The sequence below is a fragment of the Camellia sinensis genome, chromosome 15 (assembly GCF_055761805.1).
Source record: "Camellia sinensis isolate YWXY chromosome 15, ASM5576180v1, whole genome shotgun sequence".
Classification (NCBI taxonomy): domain Eukaryota; kingdom Viridiplantae; phylum Streptophyta; class Magnoliopsida; order Ericales; family Theaceae; genus Camellia; species Camellia sinensis.
In genome coordinates, this window is record NC_138975.1 from 74,098,946 (window position 1) to 74,124,304 (window position 25,359).

At 36.4% G+C, this 25,359-nt stretch overlaps 2 protein-coding genes across 4 annotated transcripts; both read right to left on the bottom strand.

Moving 5' to 3' along the window:
• Window positions 1–828: 828 nt before the first annotated feature.
• Window positions 829–17,922, bottom strand: LOC114293192 (uncharacterized). 3 transcript variants are annotated; one of them, XM_028237222.2, is made up of 8 exons: window positions 17,207–17,922; window positions 9,558–9,725; window positions 9,227–9,325; window positions 9,023–9,124; window positions 8,786–8,902; window positions 4,513–4,653; window positions 4,054–4,401; window positions 829–1,222 (listed from the first exon to the last, which is right to left on the bottom strand). In XM_028237222.2, the coding sequence occupies exons 1-8, from the start codon at window positions 17,675–17,677 to the stop codon at window positions 959–961; spliced, it is 1,710 nt and encodes a 569-aa protein (XP_028093023.2). In that variant the 5' UTR covers window positions 17,678–17,922; the 3' UTR covers window positions 829–958. The 3 variants fall into 3 exon arrangements, with proteins under 3 accessions (XP_028093023.2, XP_028093024.2, XP_028093025.2); XM_028237223.2 differs by having other exon boundaries at window positions 9,558–9,704; window positions 17,207–17,900; XM_028237224.2 differs by lacking the exon at window positions 9,023–9,124.
• On the bottom strand, window positions 13,996–14,556 carry LOC114269308 (small ribosomal subunit protein uS9-like). Its single transcript, XM_028210605.2, has one exon. It carries the CDS (start codon window positions 14,496–14,498, stop codon window positions 14,061–14,063), a length of 438 nt encoding a protein of 145 aa, XP_028066406.2. The 5' UTR covers window positions 14,499–14,556; the 3' UTR covers window positions 13,996–14,060.
• Window positions 17,923–25,359: the final 7,437 nt, after the last annotated feature.

Sequence of the window (25,359 nt, forward strand, 5' to 3'; positions counted from 1 at the left end):
GAGTGAGAGAGCATAAATGATGAGTCACACACACACACACACACACAGAACACGAACCATTAGAACCAGAGAGAGAGAGAGAGTAAAGGATCTCAAATCTAAGGTTTGCGAACCGTCACAAACCGTTATTTTCCAACGACGACTGTGAATGATCTCAGATTTTAAGTTGTGGATGCAACAAATAACGGTAGCGATGAAAATGATAGAGAAAGAGTTCCACAATGAGCGGCGGTTGCACCGATATAAAGTGGCGATGGCACCGATGGAAAGCAACAATGATAAGAGCAAGACATGGAGAAGAGAGTGTGATTGCAATATGATACACACACACACACACACATATATATATGAGGGTATTATAGTAAAATAAATAAGTTTTAAAATACTAACAGATTTTGAAATAATCCATATAATTCTTGTCCTTTTAAAGAACAAGTTAAATATTGAGGTGTCTATCACCCAATCTCTCATATAATATTTGTTGCTGGTTTTTTTAACAAAAAATAAAAACAGAAACAGAGACAAATATATTTCCTGTTTAACTAGCAATGTTAGTCAAGGCAATTGAAGACCATACTCAAATCTGCACTACACCATTGTTAAGGCCAAGTTCGACATAATCTAAAAGAGTCAAAAAGTCACTATCCTATTTAAGTTACATCATCTTATTTAAATCATATCATCTCTCTACCGTATCACTTCAAACCCAACCCATATTTCACGTTTTTTTCATAAAAAGTCAAAAAATACACTTATTTAGACCACCCCAAACAACCCCTAAATAAAAAAAAAGCATACACATGTTTGGCCAACATTTGACAACTAAACTAGAGAGAGAAACAAAATAATTACTGCCCTGAGAATTATAGTCGATCACTGTTTCTTTACAAAATTTAACTGTATTTAAAGATGAGGTGAACCATTTTCTTTTAAAAAAATGTAATAATAATAATAATAACTAAATAAAGGCATTGCTACAAAGCAACAAACCGCCCCAATTGATTCTATTTTGTTCTCTCCACCTCTCAAATAGAAGATCTTCCTCTTTTTCAAGCTTAAGATACTTTGCCATGTCAAATTCTGACCTTTGGTGACTTCCAAGTTCTTTGGGTATGCTTCCGGTACCTTCTCTAGTACTTAGTGACGAGCAATCCATTCCTGGGCTCCAACTCCACTGACTGCTAGTGGCATGACAACTTGGATCATGTGCTGAAATTTCTCCCTTTACAATCATGAGTTTATTCAGAATTAGAACAAAATAAGTAAAGAGAGACAGAGAAATTCAAGGTAAACAAAATGCATGTATAGACTACGCTTTTGTCGATAATAGGGGACCCAAAAATACATAATAGTAAGCATTAGCCTCTATCTAAACCAAGCAACCACAAAAGTCAGTTTATAGTGCAATTATGTTTCACCTCGTATATATGATTGTTGGACATGATACTCCAACCAGATTATTCTGTTGTTCCTACCTGATTCTAGATTGATTGCAAAAGTTGCTTACACATCATTGCATGTCTAAATGTTTTGTTATGAGCATTCCACAAACATAAATTATCATGCATTTATTTATATTAATTCTTTTTCGCTCAGTGTGTGCAGAGGGTGCACCATTATATGTAGGCACTTGGTCCCATTCTTGAATGGTCAATTGGTAATAGACAGGATGCTATCCTTGATGCCTGGTTTTTTGTGGGATTGATATCTTCATTCATTTTGAAAGGAAGAGAGATGAAACACAGTTTTGCGACAATGGATGAGAGTATTTATTTAGTGAGAAAAGCAACCACTTGACGTACTTTTTCCCTGCCTACAACCATATGGTTGTCTCCAGCCAACGCATATGGCAAAAGTATCCTGATGCACAGAGGCAGGCCAAAAAAATTCCAAAGCTCAACAAGCATCCATCGAGTGATCCCAGGGTTTCAACTCAAGCTAAGATTCTGCTCATGAACATAATGGTATAAGCATGCTTGACTGTGAGACCGACTCTGGACTCCTCATACCCCGCCCCATCCTACTGACTTGCTGATGCAGGACGATTAGGGACAGCGAGGTGAGAGCTGTAATGATGAATTTCTGTGGTTTTTTTGTTATGGTTTCAAGATGAAAAGTAATGGGAAATTTAGGGCTTCTATTAGTGTAAGGAAGAATTAGGTTTAGGGCTTAATGTAACAAGAAGAAGGAATGGTTTTTGGGACTGTTCTGGGTGCTGTGAACAGTACCCGTGAACAGTAATTAGGCTGTGGAAGTGCTTAAATTTAAGAAAGAAATAAAGGCAAATAAGAAGATAGGTCTAGGCATCGCATCAAGATTCTATAGATACCACACCTAGGATTAGAGTTGCATCACACAAACCCAAAGAGGCTTCAAAGCTCTCAAAATTCTTTAAAATATCAACTCCATTGAATTGGAAGCATTATATGACTTCATATAGACTTGAGACTTCCTAAACCAATTATAACCAAAAAAAAAAAACTACTAAAATATCTTGGACTTCTAAAATCAATTTAAAATTAAATAAGAATATTAATAAAACCCAATTAAATAACTTAACCCACAAGACGACCAATGAGCAACCCCTACAACCCATATCAACAAATATAAAATTTACCGAAATACCCTTGACCTAAATCCTAGAAAATATAAACTAATCATAAAATAAGACTCTGATAATACTAGAAACATGATTACGAATGGTTCCTATCAGTTTTTCTTTGCAATCATGCCAATTTCCAAATATTGCCACTTCTTTGAATTCATCACTTACCCTCCTCGACTACCACAACCTATATCCACAACATACAACCACAATGCATGCTTAGTTGTAAGTCATCCGTTACGATGACATAAAACCCATGAATAATAGCCTAAATGGGTTTCACATTGTTGCAAAAAAAAGTGCAGAACATGGTTCTGTAGCAAATCTAATCACCTAACTAATATTTCAAGCAACCAAAAAGAGATGGTCAAAATCTAAGAATTTAATCAGAGGAAACAAATGCAAATTAATTTGAGCAATATTGAATTGATGACCTGAAATTCCCTATTGACGGGTGATGCAAAAAACTGTTGAAACTATATCCTATAAATAATGTTGGCTGAGTGAAACACATTTTGTTCTATAATCAAGGTTTTAAAAACCAGAATGGAGTTTAAAGCCTTTCAATAAGTGGAGATGGCAGTAGACTCGAAGAATTATTTACTTCTCCAAAAAAAGGGTGAAGTAAATTAGCATTTCCTTAAATTGATCTTGTGGCACCAACAGGGCTATCTATGAACAGTGCACTAGATCAAGATCATCAGAATTTATCTTCAATTTATTTCTCATCCTTTTTGCTAATTATGTTTGTTAATAGGCATTTTGATATCAGCATGATGCCACATGTCAACCCAGTTACTTGGGTCGTTGGACAGCTTAAGGGTTGGCAGACAGTTTGGGTTGAATACATTGGCAAGTAAGCAACATTTTATTACACAGCTCAATAGCATTGACTTCAAGCAAATACAAACATAAATTATTGTAACCACATCATGTTTGCCTATATAAATGCTATTTGAACAATTTTGTAAAACAATTAAAACTCAAATGACACATGACCAAACAATTGAGAAAAGTAGTCTGAAAACTGCATGTACCAACTTAAACTTTTCACTTTTAAGATACGCATGAGTAAAGATTGTAAAGTCTGTTTATTTTCCCCTTTCAATGTTCTATATGCTATCAAATTTCAACCTATAAAATCTAAAGTTCTATCAAACTTGAAATTTCAGCCGAAAAAATCTTGTTTAAAAATTTATCAACTTTAATTTAAAATCTAAATAGTTGATGTTGTATAATTCTTATCGCAAGTACAAAAGGCAACTAATTTCTTATAAACCAGTGATGCAGACAACTTACAACTAAATGAAAGTATTGTAACCCAGTGAAGCAGTCAACTTACAACTAAATGAAAGTATGTTCTGTGCAAATAACTTCTTAGTCAGCAAAGGTTAGGACCGCAATTTATGAATTAAAATATTACAACTAAGTGACAGTTTGAAGGTTACCTGATTTGCATCCCACAAGATACTTTTTGGAGTCACAGGAAGCTCTCTCTTATTCTTGGATGGAAGAGGGGAACCATCATTAGTGGTCTCCCACTGCAACCAAGGCAGAATAACACCATCCATTTCAACAGGAAGAGAATTAGATCCTGCTGTACTATGAAATGTTTCTGTTTCCCTAGAATGTGACACTGCATCTCTAGTCTTTGTTACTACTAAAGTCGAACTTGCATCACTTCTTTCTCCATCAAATGAAGAAATATCTGTATCTTCAACATTTGAAATGAAGTCCTCAAAATATTTCTCCGCCTCTTCAGTCAATCGTTTAGACACCTTGTTTCTGTCATTACTCTGGAAAATTGTAGAAGCATTGAAGTTAATAGAACACTTTAACATCACTACTCTCAGCAAGGACTAAAGTCAGATCCTGCAGTTTACACATATGGAGATTGAGAACCATACCTTTCTGGCCCGGGATGGTTTATCCACAATTGTAGAGCTCTTTGGATCAGGAAGCAATTCTTTCACAATTTTAGACAGTTCCCTACCACGTTGCTCCTCCAAAACTATCTCAGCTAAGAGATCTTGTTTATGCTTTTCTGACTGGAAAATTCATGGAAACTCAACATTTCACTACTTCAAGTTCTTAAAAAGCACAAAATAACAACATATCTTTCAAAGTTTGCTCATCTGTCAATTGCTTCAACATTCTGGAAACTCACATGAAGCTGTCAATAACAAACCGTCCCTCATTCACCTAGTTTCACAAGATGGTGCTTAAAGGGTGACTAAAATTTATTATGTTATGTTTGTTTATCATCATTTCATGAAAAGCAATGTTAGCAATATATTATGTTTAAGGTCATTTGTCAAAAACATATCTCTTACACAATAGCATTTTGCAGGCAAACAAATTTTGTGATGCTTGAGCTCCCGTAGATCAGTGTAATCAAATGCACATTGAGGCATGAGGTGCACCCAAGGCACATCAACACCCATGAGGCGAGGCGAGGCGACTTTAATGAAGCATGGCCGAGGCACTCAAGGCGTGTGAAGTGCAAGGCACAACGAGTTGTGAGCCTTTTTCAATTGTGCCTAATTTGTCATAGATGCAATATCAACCCATCAATCTAATGAATCCAATTATGATCGTATATATTGCTCACATCCTATCAAAACCCCTTAATAAATATATAGTCTCACCTCTAGAGGCTTACACATCATTTTTTGTTTTACTTTTTCTCCCCTCTAGGCAATGACAACAGCCAAATAATAATTTGCAATCTAAGTTATTAAATGATTTAATTGGTTCTTTTATTTTCTTAATCATTTAAACATTTAATTGCTTAATTACTTGCATAATTGCGTTATTCCATAAATGTTTAACTACTTTAATTGTTTGATGCGAATATACTTTATTTAAAATTGTTGATGTGGTGCACATTTTTAAGCACAATGTAACGTGCCTGGGGGTAATAATAACCAAAACCAAGCCAAGCCTTAAGTCCAATCAAATGAGGTCGGCTACATAAATCCTTCTTCTTCACTCAACTCTATTAAAGATCATTTCGTTAGTTAAAATAAAGAGATTCATATCTCTATTTACTACACTAGCCACGTTAATCTAGGTCTACCCCTTCCCTTAATACTTCCATTTACTGTCACTATATTGCATCTCTTCACTACTGTCTCTGCTGATCTCCGTTATATATGACCAAACCATCTCAATCTATTCTCTCTTAGCTCATCTTCTATCGGTTCTACTCATACTCATTCACAAATAGACTAATTTCTAACTTTGTCTTTTCTAATCTTACCGCACATCCACCTTAGCATCCTCATCTTAGTAACACTCATCTTATCTACATGTTGTTTCTTAGTTGCCCAACATTCCGTCTCATACAACATCACTAGTCTAATAACTATTCTATAGAACTTTCCTTTTAGTTTAGTGGATACTCGTTATCGCTCAATACCCCAGATGCACTCCTCCAATTAAACCACCCCGCTTTAATTCTATGGATCACATCTGCTTCTATCTCCCTAACCGCCGTGATAATCGATCCTATATAACGAAAATGTTCACTCTTAAGTAGTTCTTGGTTCTCAATCTTCACTTCTCTTATGTTTCCATTGTTACTGCTACTAAAATTATACTTACATATTCTGTATTGGTTCTGCTTATCCAAAATCCTTTAGATTCAATGGCTTCTTTCTAAGTCTCCAACTTAGTGTTAACTCCTTGTTTACTCACATCCACTAACACGATATCATTTGCCAAAAGCACACCATGACACATCATCTTGAATATTTTTCGTCTAGCTCATCCATAACTAAAACAAAAAAATAAGGACTTAAGGTTGATCATTGGTGCAACCCCACAGTAATTGAAAATTCACTTATCTCTCCAGCCGACGATCTAATAGTGATCACCACACCTTCATACATATCCCTAATCACATCAATGCAGCATTTTATCACCCGCTTCTTCTCTAACACTCACCAGATTATAACCCGATGCATTCTATCATATGCTTTCTCAAGATCAATAAAAACTATATGAATGTCTCTTTTCTTCTCTCTATATTTTTCTATTACTCTCCTCAAAAGATAGATCACTTCCATTGTTGACCTACTAGGCATAAATCCAAATTGATTCTCTGATACCTCTGTTATATCTCGCAATTGACGTTCTATCACTCTCTGCCACACTTTCATTATATGACACATCAGCTTGATTTCTCTATAATTGTTGCAATTCTGGACATCCTCCTTTATTCATATAGATTGGCACTAAAATAATCTTCCTCCACTCCTCTGGCATTTTCTCAATTAACAAAATCTTACTAAATAACCTAGTCAACCAAGCAACCCTCTTCTTACCCAAACATTTCCAAGCTTCAATAGGGATATTATCAGGTCCTAATGCCTTATTCGATTTCATCGTCTTAAGTACAATCTCCACTTCAAAATTCCTAATCCTACGATAGAACATGTAGTCTTGGTTTTCCTTATTACTAGTTACTTCCTCCATGTTCCTTATTTAACAACTTCTCAAAATAGGTCTTCCACATCTCCTTAATTTCTTCATCCTTCACCAATACCTTAGAGTCCACACTCTTGATGCTCTTAACCAAATTAAAATCTCTTATTTTCCTCTCTTTTATCTTAACAAGTTTGTATATTCTCTTCTCTCCCTCCTTACTATCTAGTCTAGTGTATAAGTCATCATAGGCTTTTCACTTAGCCTCTCTCACTACTTTTTTGACCTCCTTATTAGCCAATCTATAACTCTCAAGGTTTTTCTCAATTCTATCATTCTACCACTTTTTAAAACACTCTTTTTTCGTCTTTACTACCGTTTGAACCTCCTCTCTCCATCACCAAGTTTCCTTAGAGGTGGGTCCCTTTCCATTAGACTCTCCAAGGACTTCCCTTGAGATTCTCCTCGTACAATTGGTCATTGAGTTCCATATAGTGTTAGCATCATCTTCTAAATCACAAGTACGTTCTTCAACCATTTTATTTTTAAATATTTCTAATTTATCCCCTTTTAGGTCCCACCATCTCGTCCTGCAACGCCCACTATACTTCCTAACTTGGTATTGCCCTTTGAAGCATAAATCTAGTACCAAAATCCTATGTGAGACGTCAGGCTCTCTCCAGGAATCACTAAACAGTTGTTGCATTTTAGACGGACCACTATTCTTACTAGAAAGTAATCTATTTGGCTTCTAATTAAGAAAGTAATCTATTTAGCTTTTAATTAACCCACTCTTAAAGGTTGTCTATTTGGCTGCTAATTGACTTACTCCTAAAGGTTATCAAATGCTCCTTTCTTTTCTTATATATAGTATTGGCCACGACCAGTTCAGAAGCCAACGCAAAATCTAAAATACTCTATCCAGCTTCATTTCTATCACCAAAATCATACCCACCATGCCCCATCTCATGACCTAATTTATCTATTCCTACATGGCCGTTGAAATCTCCACTTATAACAAGATTCTCTCCTGCGGATATCTCCTGTAATACCTCATCCATTTGGTCCCAAAATTCTCTCTTAGTCTAATCAACTAATCTTGCTTGGGGGGAATATGCACTAATAAGGTTCACTATATTTTCTCCAATAACTAGTTTAACTAATATAATCCAATCACCTTTCCTAATGACTACAACTACATTTTCTACAAGACCCTCAACAACTATTATTCCTACCCATTCCTATGTCTATCCTTGCTACTATAATATAGTTTAAACCATGTATTTTTAACAAAAATGAAACCAAACTTTACCTGAGAATTAAAAATACTTCATAATTATCATTTTAGCAACCCAAAAAAAATAAAAAATAAAAAATAGAAGCAAAGAAAAGAAAAAAAAAGGTCTTTCTCACAATACCATACCCAAGAAGAATATACACAAATGAATACCCTCCTTTACTAGCAATGGCTATCAAATTTAACAGACGGCAAAATAAAAAACTTCAAACATTTGACAGGGCCCTCAAACTCTCCAAGATCACCAACCAAACCATCAAGTTATTACCACATTTCTACAATATAAACGTATAATTATCATAAGCTATTGTATATTCTCCCACGAAACTTTTAGTTTCTTTGAGATATGCAGTTCACAGACAATAATAATTTCCACATACAAATCAATATATATATAAACATTACCTCAAGAGATGACAATTCTTTGAAGAGAAAAATTATATTTGACAACACACCTGTTCTAATTTCATTGAGTAATTTTTTCTGATTGTAGAAACAGCTTGAAGAACATCTGAGTTGTCTGACTGCAAACGATTGCCACTTGCTAAAGCAGAGGTTTTTCTATCCATGGCCTGTATAAGTTGAAAAGAAACCCCAAAAAGTTTCAGCAAATAGCATACACTACCGTAAATGTTAAGGAAACATATCAATGATTTGAAAGCAGGTTTACAAAATTCTAAATTACAACAGACTTGTTCAAGTTGCATCCTGATTTCATCAACAGCATATCTAAGTTCTTTCCGCATTGCTTCATACAACCCACTATTCACATCATCCCCAGAAGGATGTTCTGCCTGGAAGGCAACCAAAGATAACATGAAGTGACATGTGAAAAGAATAGAACAGAGAGATTGTTCACTAACAAATTAATTATTACTTTCTACGAATCAACCAACCTTTTCCTGCGCATAAACTGCCCGAATTGTCTTCTCAATCATATTTTTACTAGAATGACCATCTCTTGCTTCATCATCAGTTAGTGCAGAAGACTGACTCTGAAAGGTCCAGAGCATTACATAAAAATTGGTTTAGTCTTCATTTGTTATGTCTTTGGAAAGGTCCAAAGCATAGTATAATAAAGTTATCATGAACTTTCAACTCAATCATCAAACTTGATCTGCTAATCAAATTTCAATGATCTATATCACTCCATCATCAACTAAGTAATTAGAAAAGTGGAGTCCTGCATGTGGACTCTTTCATGAACAAGAGATGAAGAACTCTTACCGAGTAGCCATCATGGTTTTTTGATAGATCTTTTTGGCTGGGAGACCTTCCCAGCCATCGATGACTTGAAACTGTTGGCTTCTGAAATGAAGGCATCTGGCTATTTCCACCATCGAAACTCTTCATATTTGCATGTTTGCCAGAATTCTGAGAATGATCTATATCACTCTGTGATCAATAAAAATTTGATTTCGCTAAATAAAACAAGACAAAATTTGTTCCTAGTTTAAGATAGCACAGGAAAAAGAAAAGAAAAGAAAAAGAAACACTGAGTCTATGAAGCACTGACACTTCAAAACAAGTGACGTAGCTATGCCAGAAAAGTGGACACAGCGGGGGACACGTATGGCACACCACGCGGCATGTGCCCTTATTTAATTTATTTTTTTCAAGAGACACGCTAGGGACATGCCAATTTGTCTATTCTCCCATTTTCTTTAGTACTTTTGATGAATGTTCAATGTTGAATGTTTATTACTCTTTTCTTAGATTTAAATACTAAATAGATCATCTAAAATATATATATAAACGATAAGTGTTAATTTAAAAGGGTTATTTTTAAATATAGAATTAGTGTTGGTTTTTGTTAATTTTGATTGGTTGTGAATATAATACTAATTTGCAGCAAATAAAAATATGTGGAAAAATATTTTATTGATGTGTACCCATTTTTTTAAATCAAGTGTCCGGTGCTTTTGTGTCCACCAGGTTCATGCTTCTTAGCAATGAGAGCTTATCATATTCCAAGTAACACAACCACTACTAAAACAAGAAGCCACGGACACACATTGAACAAGTGTCCAAATGTGTCCTGGACACTAATAAAACACATTGCAAGTATAAAAATATAAATAAAATAAATAAAAAGTGGGGATCTAATTTTATTTTTTTAATTTTTTAATAAAATAAGTGAATTTATGTTGATTTTGGCTCGAAGTTTCTGCTCTTCACTACTCGAGCGGTGGTGGGCTCCACTTGAGCGGAACCTTTGACGCAAGTCCACAAGTTCTGCTCTCTACTCCTCCATAGATGATGGGTTTGGCAGTAGATGTGCTTTAACATGGTTACACTTCGTGTTTGGACTTCCCAAAGTCAGGTTGGACATGATTTTGAGTCCTTTTTGGAATGGATTTGTGGAATACTTATTTGGACTTCATTTTGAACTTCATAAAATTTTGTTTTAGATGTTTCCTTCTTGGTTTTGGACTTCGTGTAAGGAAACTATTAGTAAAATTTCTTGTTAGGCGTAGATCGACAGAACCTAGACTTCAAATCTTACCAAACAACAAAGGTAAACTAAGCGATTGTGTTGTAGGTTCAATGCCTTGAAAGGTTCAAGGACTTCTTTAGAGTGAAAGGCAGGGAAATATAAGATGAAGCTATAATCTCCAGAGTTTAACAGGATGAAGTTAAAATTACAAGACTACTCCTAAGAACACTACTCCTATGCTACTCTATGCTACGCTAGTTTGGTGTAATGTTGATTGTTGTCCCTTTCTCCTTGTGTCCCGTTGTCCTTTTATAGCTTTTCAGCTGGTGATCCACATCTACTGAATGACCTCCTCTTTTGTAGCCATTTTCCATGTTTTTCTCTGATTATAGCTGATCATGGTCCCTCTTTGCTTAAGAGATTGCCATCTGTCATCCCACTGTCTCTTGGTGTAACCTCCTCTCTATAGCCACCTTCTTTATGCACCTTGTGTTGATGTCATTATCAGAATCCACTATCACTATTACCCTGCTTCGTTGCCACTTGTCCTTTCCACTAACTTCCAACTTTGACTTAGATTAATTTTAGGAAGGATTCTTAGACTATATGAAGACACTCTCTCCCTTGATGATTTTTAGTCCCTTGGGTGCCCCCATGGGGGTTTCATTGGTAGGCCTTTGAATCTTTGGTAGAATTTTGATTTTTGTGTGGCCATTAGTCACTTGGTGATCCTTTTTTTTTCTTATCAAGTGATCTGATCTTCACAAGTTTCTTGGTGGCCTCTTAGAGATCTTGGTGAGAGGTATCTCTTCTCCTTAATGAGTTAGAGATTGTTAAAAAAATGATAAATTACAATTCCTATACAATCTATATATAGAAGAAAATGTGGTAGTAGGTGTAGTGGAGGTGATAGTGGGTTAGGTGAAGTGGAGTGTGTGGTGAAGTGGAGGTAGGTGAAGTGGAGTGTGTAGTGGAGTAGGTGAAGGTAAAGATGGGAAATTCTAACAGCCCCCCGCAAACTCAAGGAGGAGAGAAACTAACCAACTTGAGTTTGGAGAGAGTAACAAAACAAGAAAATACATAAAAATAAAAAAGGATAGGAGACACTGAATGGTCGTGTCAGACCGTTGGTGAAGACACTGAAAGGTGGTGTCATAACGGTGTAGAGGACACTGTATGGGGGTGTCATAACCATGTAGAAGACAGTTTATGGGGTCATGTCGGACCGTTGTAGAAGACAGTTTACGGGGTCATGTCGGACCGTTGTAGAAGACAGTTTACGGGGTCATGTCGGACCGATGTAGTAGGACAGTTTACGGGGTCATGTCGGACCGTTATAGCAGACAATGTGGTGACAGTTGTTGGGACAGTTTACGGAGTCTTGCTGGACCCTTGTAGAAACTAACCGGAATCTATGTCGGGACAGTTTACAGAGTCTTGTCGGACCCATAAAGGAGCTAACCGGAATCAATGTCGGGACAGTTTACAGAGTCTTGTCGGACCCATAAAGGAGCTAACCGGAATCAATGTCGGGACAGTTTACAGAGTCTTGTCGGACCCTTAAAAAAGCTAACCGGTATCAAATGTCGGGACAGTTTATAGAGTCTTGTCGGACCCTTAAAAAGTCGCACCCTCAAAAGGTGTGCCCAATTTTTCAAAAGGCGTGCCATCAAAAAGCGTGCCCAATTCATCAAAAGGCGTGTCCACTTTATCAAAAGATGTGCCATGAAAAGGCGTGCCAGTTTGTCGGGCGTCTTGGCTTGCGCGCCCGTTTTGTCGTCTGGTGGCAAGAGGCGCGCGATGCGCGTGGCTACCTCGGCTATTAAACCAAGACGGAGGCTGAGGCTTGAAAGCATAACTAACCAGTGGAAACCTCTTCGTTCTCTGAGAGAGATTTCTGAGAGAGATACTCTGTAATACTCTGGTGTCTCTGTTTTCTGAGAGAGATACGCTGTAACACTCTGTTTTCTGAGAGAGATTTCTGAGAGAGACACTCTGTAACACTCTGTTGCCTAGAAAATGGCTTCATCGTCTTCCCGCGGGCTGCTCACCCTCTTTCCCGACCTCAACGAGTCAACGAGAGAGAGAACTGGTGCGGCGGCACTGGAAACTCAACCAAGCGCCCCGGAGTTTGCTCCGTTGAACTTTCCGATGCGGTCGGTGGAGCAAAGAATGGCAGTGCAGTCGGATGTGGAGGCCAATCAGTATACTTTGAAGGCATGTGTGGAAAGCATGACGGCGGTCACAAACCTGTCGAACCGGCTGCAGAGTAGGACAAATGAGGTGCAGCATTTAAACTCCCAACTGGCTCTGCTCCAACGCATGTATAAGGATGCGCGAGCAGAGATAAGTGTGCTGAAGGCGGAAAATAAGGAGCTGAAGCGGAAGGCCACCGTGATGTTCCGATTTGGAGGTCCTCCATATGCTGCAGTGGAGGAGTATGGGGGAGTGAACGTGCTCGGTGGACAAGGAAACACGGAGGCAACACCGTCAAGGACCGCCCAAGACGGAGGCAAGAAGAAGAGACCGGCGGCAGAGTAGAGAAGAAAAATCCCACTATTCCGATTTGTGTTGTTGTTGTTGTTTTTTTTTTTTTTTTTTTTTTTTTTTTTTTTTTTTTTATGTAAAAAGTGTGATCGGGGTTGATCCCCTGATATGAATAAAATGACAAAAATAACAAATCATCTTGTTTTTCCACAATAATAAGAAAATTACAAGCTAGGAGAACAAAAGTAATAATAATAATAATAATAACAAATATAATCAGGCTTCTGAGAAAGTTCAGCCTGCTAAGCCTTGTTTTTATTTGATTTTATTTTATTTTATTGTATTGATTCACGTGGGTTGCGTGGCCCATGGTTGGTGAAAACCTGTAATGGGTTGGAATTATTTTTTTTTTTTTTTTTTTTTTTTTTTTTTTTGTTTTTTTGTTTTTTTTTTGTGTAAGAATAATAATAATAATAATAATAATAATATAAGCATGTGCCCTGTGGAGCAGCTGCAGATAAAGAAAAAGTGAAGATAAAATAAAATAAATAAAGGTAAAGGGGGTAAGAGCAAAAGTGACAGACAAAAGTGGGGCGGTGGCCAGACAACAAAAAAAGAGGGTTTGTGTCTGTGGATTAAAAAAAATTTGTGGGTTTGAAAAATAGGAGAGAGAGAAGAAGTGGGGTGAGTGTTTGTGTGGTTAAATAAAAATGTGGGTTTGGTACTGGTACTACACTCTAGAGACATAAAAACCAAAACAGACTAATAACAAAAAAAAAAAAGCATAGTGATGATATATTGGTCTTTTAACGGTAAGACTTCTGGAACCTAGCACGAGCACCGCGACCACCAAACTTCTTGGGCTCGCAGCGCCTAGGATCAGCGACGAGGAGAGTACGATCGTACCTGACGAGAATGTCCTTGATCTCCTTCTTCGACTGCTCATCAACATACTTCTGGTAGAAAGCGACGAGTGCTTTGGCGATGCTCTGGCGGATGGCGTAGATCTGGGAGGTGTGGCCACTGCCCTTAACGCGGATGCGCATGTCGACGCCGGCGAAGCGTTGGCGGCCGAGGAGGAGGATGGGCTCGTAGGCCTTGTAGCGGAGGATCTCAGGCTCCACCAGCTCGATGGGGCAGCCGTTGATCTTGATCAGGCCACGGCCACGCTTGCAGTAGGTGACGGCCACGGCGGTCTTCTTTCGGCCGAAGCACTGGACCGACTCTACCGGAGGAGCTGCCATTGTTAGAGAGATTGGGCGACTGCAAAACCCTAACCCTAGATAAAAATGAGGAGGATGAAGGTTTGAAAATGGTAGAGTCGGAACGTCAGTGATGATGGGGAATTTTTGAGAGAGGAAAGAAAAGCGGAGGAAGAGAAGACTTTGTGGCAGTGGAGTGAAGGTATGTGTACCAATCTCCAGCGGGCAGTGAAGGCAAGGTTGCCGACCGACTGCCCGCCGGTGAGAGAAATATAGGTTTAAATCTTATCTCTGCTCTGATACCATGTTAAAAAAATGATGTATTATTGATTGATATCTGATTGTTACAAGATTGATAAATTACAATTCCTATACAATCTATATATAGAAGAAAATGTGGTAGTAGGTGTAGTGGAGGTGATAGTGGGTTAGGTGAAGTGGAGTGTGTGGTGAAGTGGAGGTAGGTGAAGTGGAGTGTGTAGTGGAGTAGGTGAAGGTAAAGATGGGAAATTCTAACAGAGATCTTTGTTTCTTGTTGGATGGTCTTCATAGGATTCTTCATGACCTCTTGGAGTTATTACTGAATGTCATCTATTATTCTCAGCAAGTTAGAGAGCTTGTGTATTGTTTGAATCGCTATTTATCTTTTGTTTGGGATGTTTGATTATATTAGTTAGATCCTTTGTCTCTTTGCAAGAATTGTTCCTTGGTGTTTCTTGATTAAAACTAAGGCCTCGTTTGGCAACTTTTAGTTTTAGATTAAAAGTTAAAAAGTCACTATAAGTTGTCACATCACTCTCTCTATTTTTCTGCACATCTTTTCGTAAAAAGCCAAAAAATTATTAAAATAGCATGTTTCCCAACGAAACCTAAGACTTTACTAGGCTTGTATAGAGAGCTTTTTGGTAAAGATGATTTTGAGGGAACTTGTATTTGGGTTTAGTGAATTTGGGTATTTGTGAGAGTTCATTTGTCACCGTTGTTCTCTTTGTGATTTGTTTCTCCTCCCTTAGTCATTTTAATTTTAGGAATTTTAAACCCAGAACTTGTAATTTCTAATTTGTTTATGGACAGAACTTATTAACAATAATTCAATACTCAATCTAGAGTAATAACCATTTACCCAATTTAGAGTAAATAATTTTCCCACTTCCCACTTCTCGCTCGTGTAATTTTCCTTAAAAAATATGACAAGTGTAGCATTATTTCTTCAAATTAAAGTGAACTACATGTTTATGTATCTTAGGTTTCACATTCATGTAAAAAATAAAAAATAAAATAAAAAACAATTAATTTACCCTACTCCCATAGACTTAGTAGTTGTTTGGGATATGCTATATAAATTCACCCTTTGACTTTTTGCTTAAAAAAGTAGAGAAAAAAATATATAAGTTTGGGATAATTTTTTGACTTTTTACAAAAAATGTGTAATAAAATATTATAATAAAATCAAAATGATCATTTTATCCTTTTGACTTTTTAACTTTTGAATAGTTGAATTTAAAAGACAAAATAATAATTTTGTCCTAGTGGCTTCCCCCACAAGGTACCTGAATAGTATAACTTTTTAATTTTTTTTAATAATTTTTTAACTTTTTAATTTATCCTAAACAAGGCCTAAATAAGCAATATGAAAAGGAAAAGTATCATGAAGTTCATTTATATAATACCTAACCTACCAACAAATTAATTTATTAACAAACAAACCTCAGTACAGGTTTTAAAAAAAATGAAATTCAGGTTGTTAATTTTCTGGATTCGATTTTTTAAAAATTGAATTTTATATTTTTCTTATTTTTTATTTTTACTGTATATTTTTAAAATTTTAAGTAATTTTGTTACTTTTTTAAATACACCTTTTTTGGATGTATTAAAAATTAAAATATTTATAAAAAATATTTTAAAAAATCAATAAATATATAAAAATAAGAAAAATATACTACATTCTCCTTTTTTTTTTCCTTTTTTTTTTTTGATATTTAAAGAATATTTAGTAAAAAACAAAAAATTACAGAAAGTTAAAAAAATAATTTGCTTGGTTTGGGCTTTCTAAAAATACATTTCAAAAAATTCTACTTTCTTATTTTTCATATTTTTTATTTTTATTGAATTTTTTTAATATTTTAAATAATTTTTTTAATTTTCAAACACACCTAACATAAATACAACTTAAAAACTATAATTTTCATAAAAAATATCTTTAAAAAAATTCACTACATACCAAAAACATAAAAATATATATATATAAATTCAGTACATTTTTCATATTTTTGTATATCTATTAATTTTTTAAAATATTTTTTCACAAATATTTTATTTTGTAAATATATGTAAGAAATGTGCATTTAAAAAAAATTTAAAAAAATATATTTTAAAATTTTAAAAATATTTACTAAGAATAAAAATAAAAAAGAAAAAAAAAATAAGACTCATTAGACAAACGACTTTTTCATTAAAAAGTTAAAAAATTATTAAAAAATTAAAAAATCAACAATTTACACAAAAAAATCAACAATTTATAAAAAAAAATCAAAAAAAAAAATTTCTTTTTATTTTTACATATCTTTTTATAAAAAATTAAAAAAATATTCAAAATATATTAATTTTTTTACATTATATTTTAATTAAAAAATTAAAAAATTATTCTCAAACGAGGGCTCAATTTCCAAAAAATTAAATTGGGAAAACTAAATCAAACGCACCAAACAATTTTTTGAAAAGGGCGAAAATCCAAACCAAACAAGCTGTACCTCAGAATCACTAGTCTGACTTGGAACCAGAGAAACAGAGCGCTTTCGTCTGGAATTAGCATCGGAAGTAGTCTTCCCACCACCAGAAACTCTATCAACTTGGGAGGTTTGTCTGGACACCGACCTTCCACGCCTTAGCGGTGACGATGAAATCGTGGCAGTGGTTGCAGGACTAATTTCAGAACAACGAGGCGAACGTCCTCTCTCCTTCTGGTTCTGGTTCTGGTTCTGGGTCGAGTGATTTCGTGGAAAGAAGTCAATACCGAGATCGTGTAGGAGGGTGATTTCGGGGAAGGCCGATCCTCTGACCGTATTCACGAAACTTCGTCCCCTCAAGTCGGAAGGGCAGCGGCTAAGACTTCTGGACCTGCGGTGAGCCCTGTTAGATGAACCACCAGACTTCTCCTCTCCGTTCGAATTCGATCCGATTGGACTTCTCTTCGACGTTGATTTGAATGCCGACGTCGCCATCACCACCACAATAACGACGCTGCTGACTATATCTCTTTCAAATTTGTTTTCATTGAGAGAGAGAGAGGGTGTGTGTGTGTGTTTGTGTGTGTGAATCAGAAAGAGACAGAATTAATGTTGCAGGTGATTCGTGAAGAAGGGTTTGGCGGAGTGAGAGAAAATTGTTGTGGGAGTTTTGGAAATGGAAATATGCCTAGAAAGACAAGACGGACGTACACGGGTTACTGCTGCTGCCCCTGCTTCACATTAAAATAAAAATAAAAAAAAGGGTAAATTATAAATATTTATTCAGATTTATTTAAAATACAGATTATTTCTGCTAATTTCAAAAATTATAAATACATTTTTATTAGAATTTTTTATTTAACAAAATTAATTGGAAAAATAAAATTTCTAATTGCACTGTTATAGAATAATAAAATTACTTAAATTAGTAATTGAAATAAATTTTTAATATTATTAAAAATTATTAATTAACTTGATAATTTATTAATAAAAATGTTCATTTGTTATGAAATTATAAACTTTAATGAGTGAGATGTAATTTCTAGAATTACAGGAGATAATTTGTATTTTAAACAAAGTTATGTTAGGGATTCCAAATAAATTACGAAGCATTCGTTTGGCAAGTTGGTTTTGAGGTTTTTTGGGCTAAAATAGCCACACAAAAAAAAATAGGTTTTTTAGTCCAATAAGACAAAACATCACATCCAATCCATAATCATTACATTTTTTCTCTTACAAAAAATTCAAAAAATTCAAAAAAATCAAAAATCATTCACAAACCAAGCTTTTTAACTCCAAAAAAACCAAAAAACCAACCCACTTCCCAAACATAGGCTAAATTTTCTATCAAACCTCTTAGATGGGTGTGGACTCACACACATGTGATTTGTGTGGGTCTTACACACATGTGAGAAATTTGGTAAAAATTTTAGTAATTTATTTAAGATCCATAGTATTTTCCTTTAAACAAATCTCAAAAAATGTGTTTGTATTAATAAAATTTTTAAGACCTCTAGCATTTTTTAAAAAAAAACTGCATAATTACTATTGACTACTTCTCCTACTCCCGCCTCATATTTAAATCAATTTTTTATAGGGCAATCGGCTCAAAAATATAATTTGAAATTTTGTTTGGCAAGAAGTCCAAGCGCTGAATTAATTTGTCCATAAGGACAAGGTTAAGTTAAAAGTTTAAGTTAAATGATTAAAATACCCTATTTAAGGACAAGTTTAAGTTAAATAACTAAAATACCCTATTCATATATGATATAAGAGGTGTTTGGCAAAGGCTTTTTTTTAACTTTTTGGACTAAAATTTACAAATGACAAAATAGACTACAATAGTCAATCAGACAAAATGTCACATCAAATTCATAATCATTTTATTTTTTCTCTCACAAATATTACATCCAATTACAAAAAAATCCAACTATCCTTCCAAATACAAAAAATTTAACCTACTAAAATAGTCAAAAACTAAAATAGCCTATTAAAATAGCAACTTCTCAAACACCCCCATGCACTGCCAAAAAATAAAAACTGCTTGTCTATGTCTCTCTCTGCTGCTAGCACTAGAGTAATAGCGGCAATGTCCCGATTTGAGTTGGAAGGATATAGCCGCCACCGTCTCTCTCTCATCTCTCTTCTCTACTCTTCACCAACGATCTATCTATCAATTGTTCAGATTGTAGATCAGCCAATGAGAAGATCATAATACGATGATATCGACATTGATTTGTCTCTATGTCTCTATTTCTCCTACACTTCACATCCCCACATCCGAATCATCATCATCTTCCATCAGTCCCCGTCGCCGCTGCGACCTAGGGTTTCGACCTAGGGTTTTCTGGTGGTGCTAGTAACTGCACGAAATTGGCAACCAACTCGGTCGTTTGCCGTCGCTAAAGGATATAACTTCACGGAGGGTCAGATCTGAGTGCTTTTGATGGGACTCGACTCTGGCTCTTCCTTCCCCAGTTCATAGTTATATATATTTTTAGGTAAATTACACTGACCCCCTGAAGTTTGGTCCAATTACATTTCACCCCTTGACGTTCTGGAAATTACGTTCCCACCCCTGTGGTTAATAGTCTCATTTCACAATCCCCCTTACTTATATAAAAGGCAACAACTCTTAGTAGAAAAATAGAAAAAATTACATTGAAAAAAAAAAAGTAAAGCAAAGCAAAGGAAAAAGGGAAAAAAAAGAAAAAAGAAACAGAGGAAGTAAAATAAAGCATGAAAAGAAAGAGTGTATGAGTTCAATGTTTTCATTCCGTCTAAATAATTACAATGACAGGGGGTTAGTGTAATTATCCAAACGTCAGGAGGTAATATGTATCAAACCCAAATCTCAGGGGGTGTAAGTGTAATTTACCCTATATTTTTTATATATATGTATATTGTGTTTGTTTTCTAGATGTATATCTATCACAGTGTATAGATCTATACATATATATGTATCTATGTATATATCTGTGTTTGTTGAATTTAAATTTGTAATTAATTAATTATTTTGTATAGACCTGTGATTGTCTGTAATTATCTCTCTGTGTGTATATATGCGTGTGTTTGTGTTTGAATTCAAGAAAATTAAAGAATTTGATGGAAATTAGGGTTTGATAGAATTTGATTTGATAATTGTCTATGGTTATCTTTGTGTGCATATGTGTGTTTGTGTTTGAATTCAAGAAAATTGAAGAATTTGATGAAATTAGGGTTTGGAATTAGGGTTTTGTGAGGCCCCTAAAAATTTTATTTTCTCGGAAGTTCCTCACTTTTAAATTATTTCTTTGAAGTCCCTCAATTTTTTAATTAATTGTAATTTTAACTCTATGATCAAAACACATGCGCCAACTGAAAACTCACAAACCCTAATTGTTATCCAAAAGACAACCTAAGAGGAGAGGTAAATTAGGTTTTTACAAATAAAAATAATAATACCCTAATAAAAATTATGACCAGCACAATAGATAAATATAGTTAATGAAATAAAAATAATTAAAATGTAACAACCCTCATACTGTTTACTGATTATTGACCGATTGATCACCAGTTACTGTTAAACGGAACTGATAATGACTGATAACTAACTGATAATCGAACTGAATGAAATACTGAACCGACTGACTGAAATTGAAACTGAATTGAGTGAATACGTCTGTTTGAATTGCATTTTATCTGTTGACTGTTTGTTTGATCTGTTCATGTTTATATGTGTAAACTGCTAATTGAAGGCCTTATCGGCGGCCGAATTAGAAACCGATTGATGTTCCGTGACCCTCATAATTAATGTGATTTTATGGTATATTTATCTGAAAATTGATTAGGTATGATTAAATTAGATTAAATAAGCTAATTAAAGAGTTCGGTTTATTTACCATATTGCCACCCTTAGTGGCACACTACCTAGTGATGCTAGAGCCTTGCACACATTGAATCAAAACATTTCATCAGCCTTTCTCCTTGCTTTGCCGACTTAGAGAGAGAGAGAGTGAGAGTTTGTGTAGTTCTTGGGATTTGGCTTAAACAACTTAGAGAATTGAAGGTTGATTGTTGCTTTGTGGTCCTACACTAGTAATTGAGGCTCTAGGTAAGAGAACTCAACCTTTATTGATGTGTTTGAGCTAGTTCTTGCATGATTCATGTTAATTTGTAGAGCTAAGTCATGATTTGGTCCATAAATGATGGATTGAAGATCATTTCTTGCATGCATGTTGGTATTGTTGCAATTTGAGGTTGAATACATAGACATTAGTGCATGCATGCTCATATTGTTGTTATAGACCATGTTTCCATCTGATTTGAAAAGAAATGAGCTCATTTGATCAAGCTTTGGAGCCTTAATTTGGCTTAAAACTCATGCATGACATGTTTGAATGTTGTTCTTGAAAATGGGTTTGAATATGGTTCTAATTGACTCACCTTTGGGGCTTGAATTCATAAATTGAGCTTTGAGACTTGTTATACATTGAATTTAATGATGTTTTCCAGAATTTGGGCCCAAGAGGTCGAGTTTGGAGTGGTTGAATGCTTGGTTTGAGCTTGGGAGGCAAATCTGGAAATTCCAGATTTGGCTTCCTCGCTCGAGCGAAGGATTCCCCGCTCGAGCGAGCACCTTTGTCCAGGGCTCCGCTCGAGCGACCATCGAGCGACCATCGCGCGTAGATTTTCAGCATCCAGTACTTTTACTGTTTTGCAGACCGCTCGAGCGAAGGATTCCTCGCTCGAGCGAAGCCTTTGATTTTGGACTTACGCTCGAGCGTATAAAGTCTCGCTCGAGCGAAGCCCCTATTTTCAGCAAAGTTGCAAAATGTTTTCTAAGTGTATTTTTGCATCCTCATTCCATCCTAGGCATTCTTAGGCCTAGTTTAAGGCATCTTGATGAGGATATCATTGTAGAACACACCGAGGCAATTAGGGATTAAGTTATGAGATTTCCCAACTGTGTAGCTTAGTGTGTTCAACCTGTGAACTGTGTAGGGTTGGCAACTGGGGAGACACGCTCTAGCATACTGTAGCCCAGAACTCTGTGAGCTCTAGCATACTGTAGCCCAGAACTCTGTGAGTAACAATTGTGTAAAGATATGTTCAACTGATTATCTTTTGAATACTGAACTGAACTGTTTACTGAACTGGTATTATTTACTGAATGAATGTATGTCCTTTATTTCTGAACTGTACTGTGGCATCCTTAGCACCTACTGTTTACTGTTACTGCGACAGAATTCTCTGTCGGTTCCCTCGTGGAACCACTACTGTTTACTGATTGATGGCCATCATTACTGTTCGGTCTTTTAAGACCTACTGTTACTGTTATGCTAATGGATGTACCACATATGACTGTTTACTGTACTGAACAACTGAATGACTGATTGAAATGAACTGTTTTCATACTGTAAGGACATTCATTCTTAACCTCTTTACATATTGTGTTATTCACTGGGCTTTAGCTCACTGCTCATATATATATGTAGGTGTACAGGCACCAGACCGCAGCTAGAGGCGTCAGGGTTACTCCAGTTTTGTCAAGCCAGCCGTTGTGCCTCACTGCGAGGTTCCGAGCCTACTGTTAAGGCTTAGGGGTGTTCTAGAATTTCCCCCTTTTTGTACTGTTTCACTGTTCTGTATAGACTGACTGTTTACTGTACTGTTATACAGGGAGTAGGTCCCTGTACTGTGTGACTGTAAATTTTGTATAGACCGTACTGTTTTGTACAGACGGAATGTTTTCTGTACTGTTCTATAGGGTTGAGTCCCTAGTTTGAATGGATGTGAATATTGTACATACTGTACTGTACTGTTTATGTGTGAATATATGAAAAATCTTTTTGGCATACAGACTGTCACAGCTCAATGGACACTACTTAATTACTGTATTGGCTTCCGCCAGGCCCTGTACTCTGTTTTACTGTATTACTGTATCTGCAGGCCTTCGGTAATCTCGGATTACTGGCCGGTTACGGTACTAAACCCATAGGGCCGGGTTTGGGTCGTGACAGAGTGGTATCAGAGCGATACTTAACCACGAGTTATACCGCACACACGTGTCCAAATGAGCTATAGGGTGTCCTAGAAAGTGATTAGGGTATCTCATGAGCATGTTAAGTGTGTGGTTATGTTATGACTGAATATCTGTTAATGTGTTAAACTGGTAAGCAAATGACTGCTTATGTTTAAAACTGTTATAACTGCTTATAGTGAAATGGACAATGCAAATGAACCCGAATCCTCGTCTACCGAGGCAAGAATGGAAAGAATGGAAAGAATGATAGAACTGATAACTGCTAGACTTGAGCAACAACAGAACCAACCGCCCCCACCTCCTCCTCCGGTACAGCCGGAACCTAATGCGAATGCGGATGATGGGGATATTATTGCTCTCACCCATAAATTCAGTAAGATGAAACCGCCATCCTTCCAGGGAGGCCTTGAACCGTTAAAAGCTGAAGCTTGGGTTCTGGAAACGGAAAAATTGTTCGAAGTGTTTCCGTGCTCAGAAGCAAACAAAGTACTGTTAGCTACCTTCACCTTACAAGAAGAAGCTAGAAGGTGGTGGATGTTAATCCGTGAAACAAACACTGTTATGACTTGGGCTCAGTTCAAGGAGTCCTTCTTTGAAAAGTACTTCCCTCAGTGTGTCAGGGATAGGAAAGTAACTGAGTTTGAACAGCTGAAGCAGGGCACAATGTCCGTTGCAGAATACGAGACGAAATTTACTGAGCTTGCTAGATATGCACCGCACATGGTGGATACTGAATATAAGAAGGCCAGAAAATTTGAAGGTGGCCTTAATGTGGCAATACTTGACCGGATAAATGTTTTGAAATTACCGACTTTTGTGGGTGTTCTTGACCGGGCATTGATGGCCGAGTCAAACATTGCAGCAGTGAAACAATCTGAGACACCAACAACTGAATGGCATGGTAAAAGGCAGAGTTTCAAATTTAAGAAAGGCAAGCACAACCCAGCCAACAAGAAACAGAATACGGGGTTAACAACTAGCCTCAGTCAAGGGAGTGGATTCATACCACCCTGTTCTGAATGTGGCAAGAAGCACAAGGGAGTCTGCTACAGAATATCTGGAGCCTGTTACAGGTGTGGCAAGGTGGGCCACATGGTTAAAGACTGCCCCTCTGCTCCACAAGCCAGTGGTAAAGCTGCACCAAGCGCAGCAGCATCAAATGCTCCACCAAAGCCTAACCCTAAAGCTACCGGGAAAGAGCCTGTGAGGCAAGGCCGAGTGTTCGCACTAGTACCGGGAGATGTGCAGAATACCGAGACCGTTGTGTCAGGTATTCTCTCTATCTGTACTCAAAATGCATATGTACTGATTGATTCGGGGTCTACGCATTCATATGTATCGCATGCCTTTTCACGAAAATTGGATAGACCCTTAGAACCCATGAACTATCTGCTAGCCGTATCATCACCCGTAGGGGGATCCATGACATGTGCTTATATGTACCCCGCATGTGAAATTATTGTTGGGGATATGCATCTGTTTATTGATTTACTGCCATTGAACATTGATCATTTTGACGTAATATTGGGGATGGATTGGTTACAAAAATATCATGCCACTATTGACTGTGTGACCAAGCAAGTTGTTTTCCGTCCACCTGGTCTGCCTGCATTTGTGTTTAATGGGAGTGGAGTAGTACCTCCTCCGTATCTGATTTCGTCAGTGAAAGCTGTTAAATTAATTAGAAAGGGGTGTAAAGGATATCTGTGTTCTGTACTGACTGTGTCTACTGATGATAGTGTTAAAACTGATGTGAATTGTATTCCTATAGTCAGGGAATTTCCAGATGTTTTTCCAGATAATCTTCCAGGAGATTTGACTGATAGGGAGACTGAATTTACCGTTGATGTGATTCCCGGAACACAACCAGTTTCTAAAGCTCCTTACAGAATGGCTCCAACTGAACTGAAGGAACTGAAAGTGCAATTGCAAGAACTGTTAGATAAAAAGTTCATCAGACCTAGCACTTCGCCATGGGATGCTCCTGTTTTGTTTGTCAAGAAGAAAGATGGCTCACTGAGACTGTGCATCGACTACCGTGAACTGAATAAGGTAACTGTAAAGAACAAATACCCATTGCCACGCATTGATGATTTATTTGATCAGTTACAGGGGGCACAAGTGTTTTCCAAGATTGATCTTAGATCGGGGT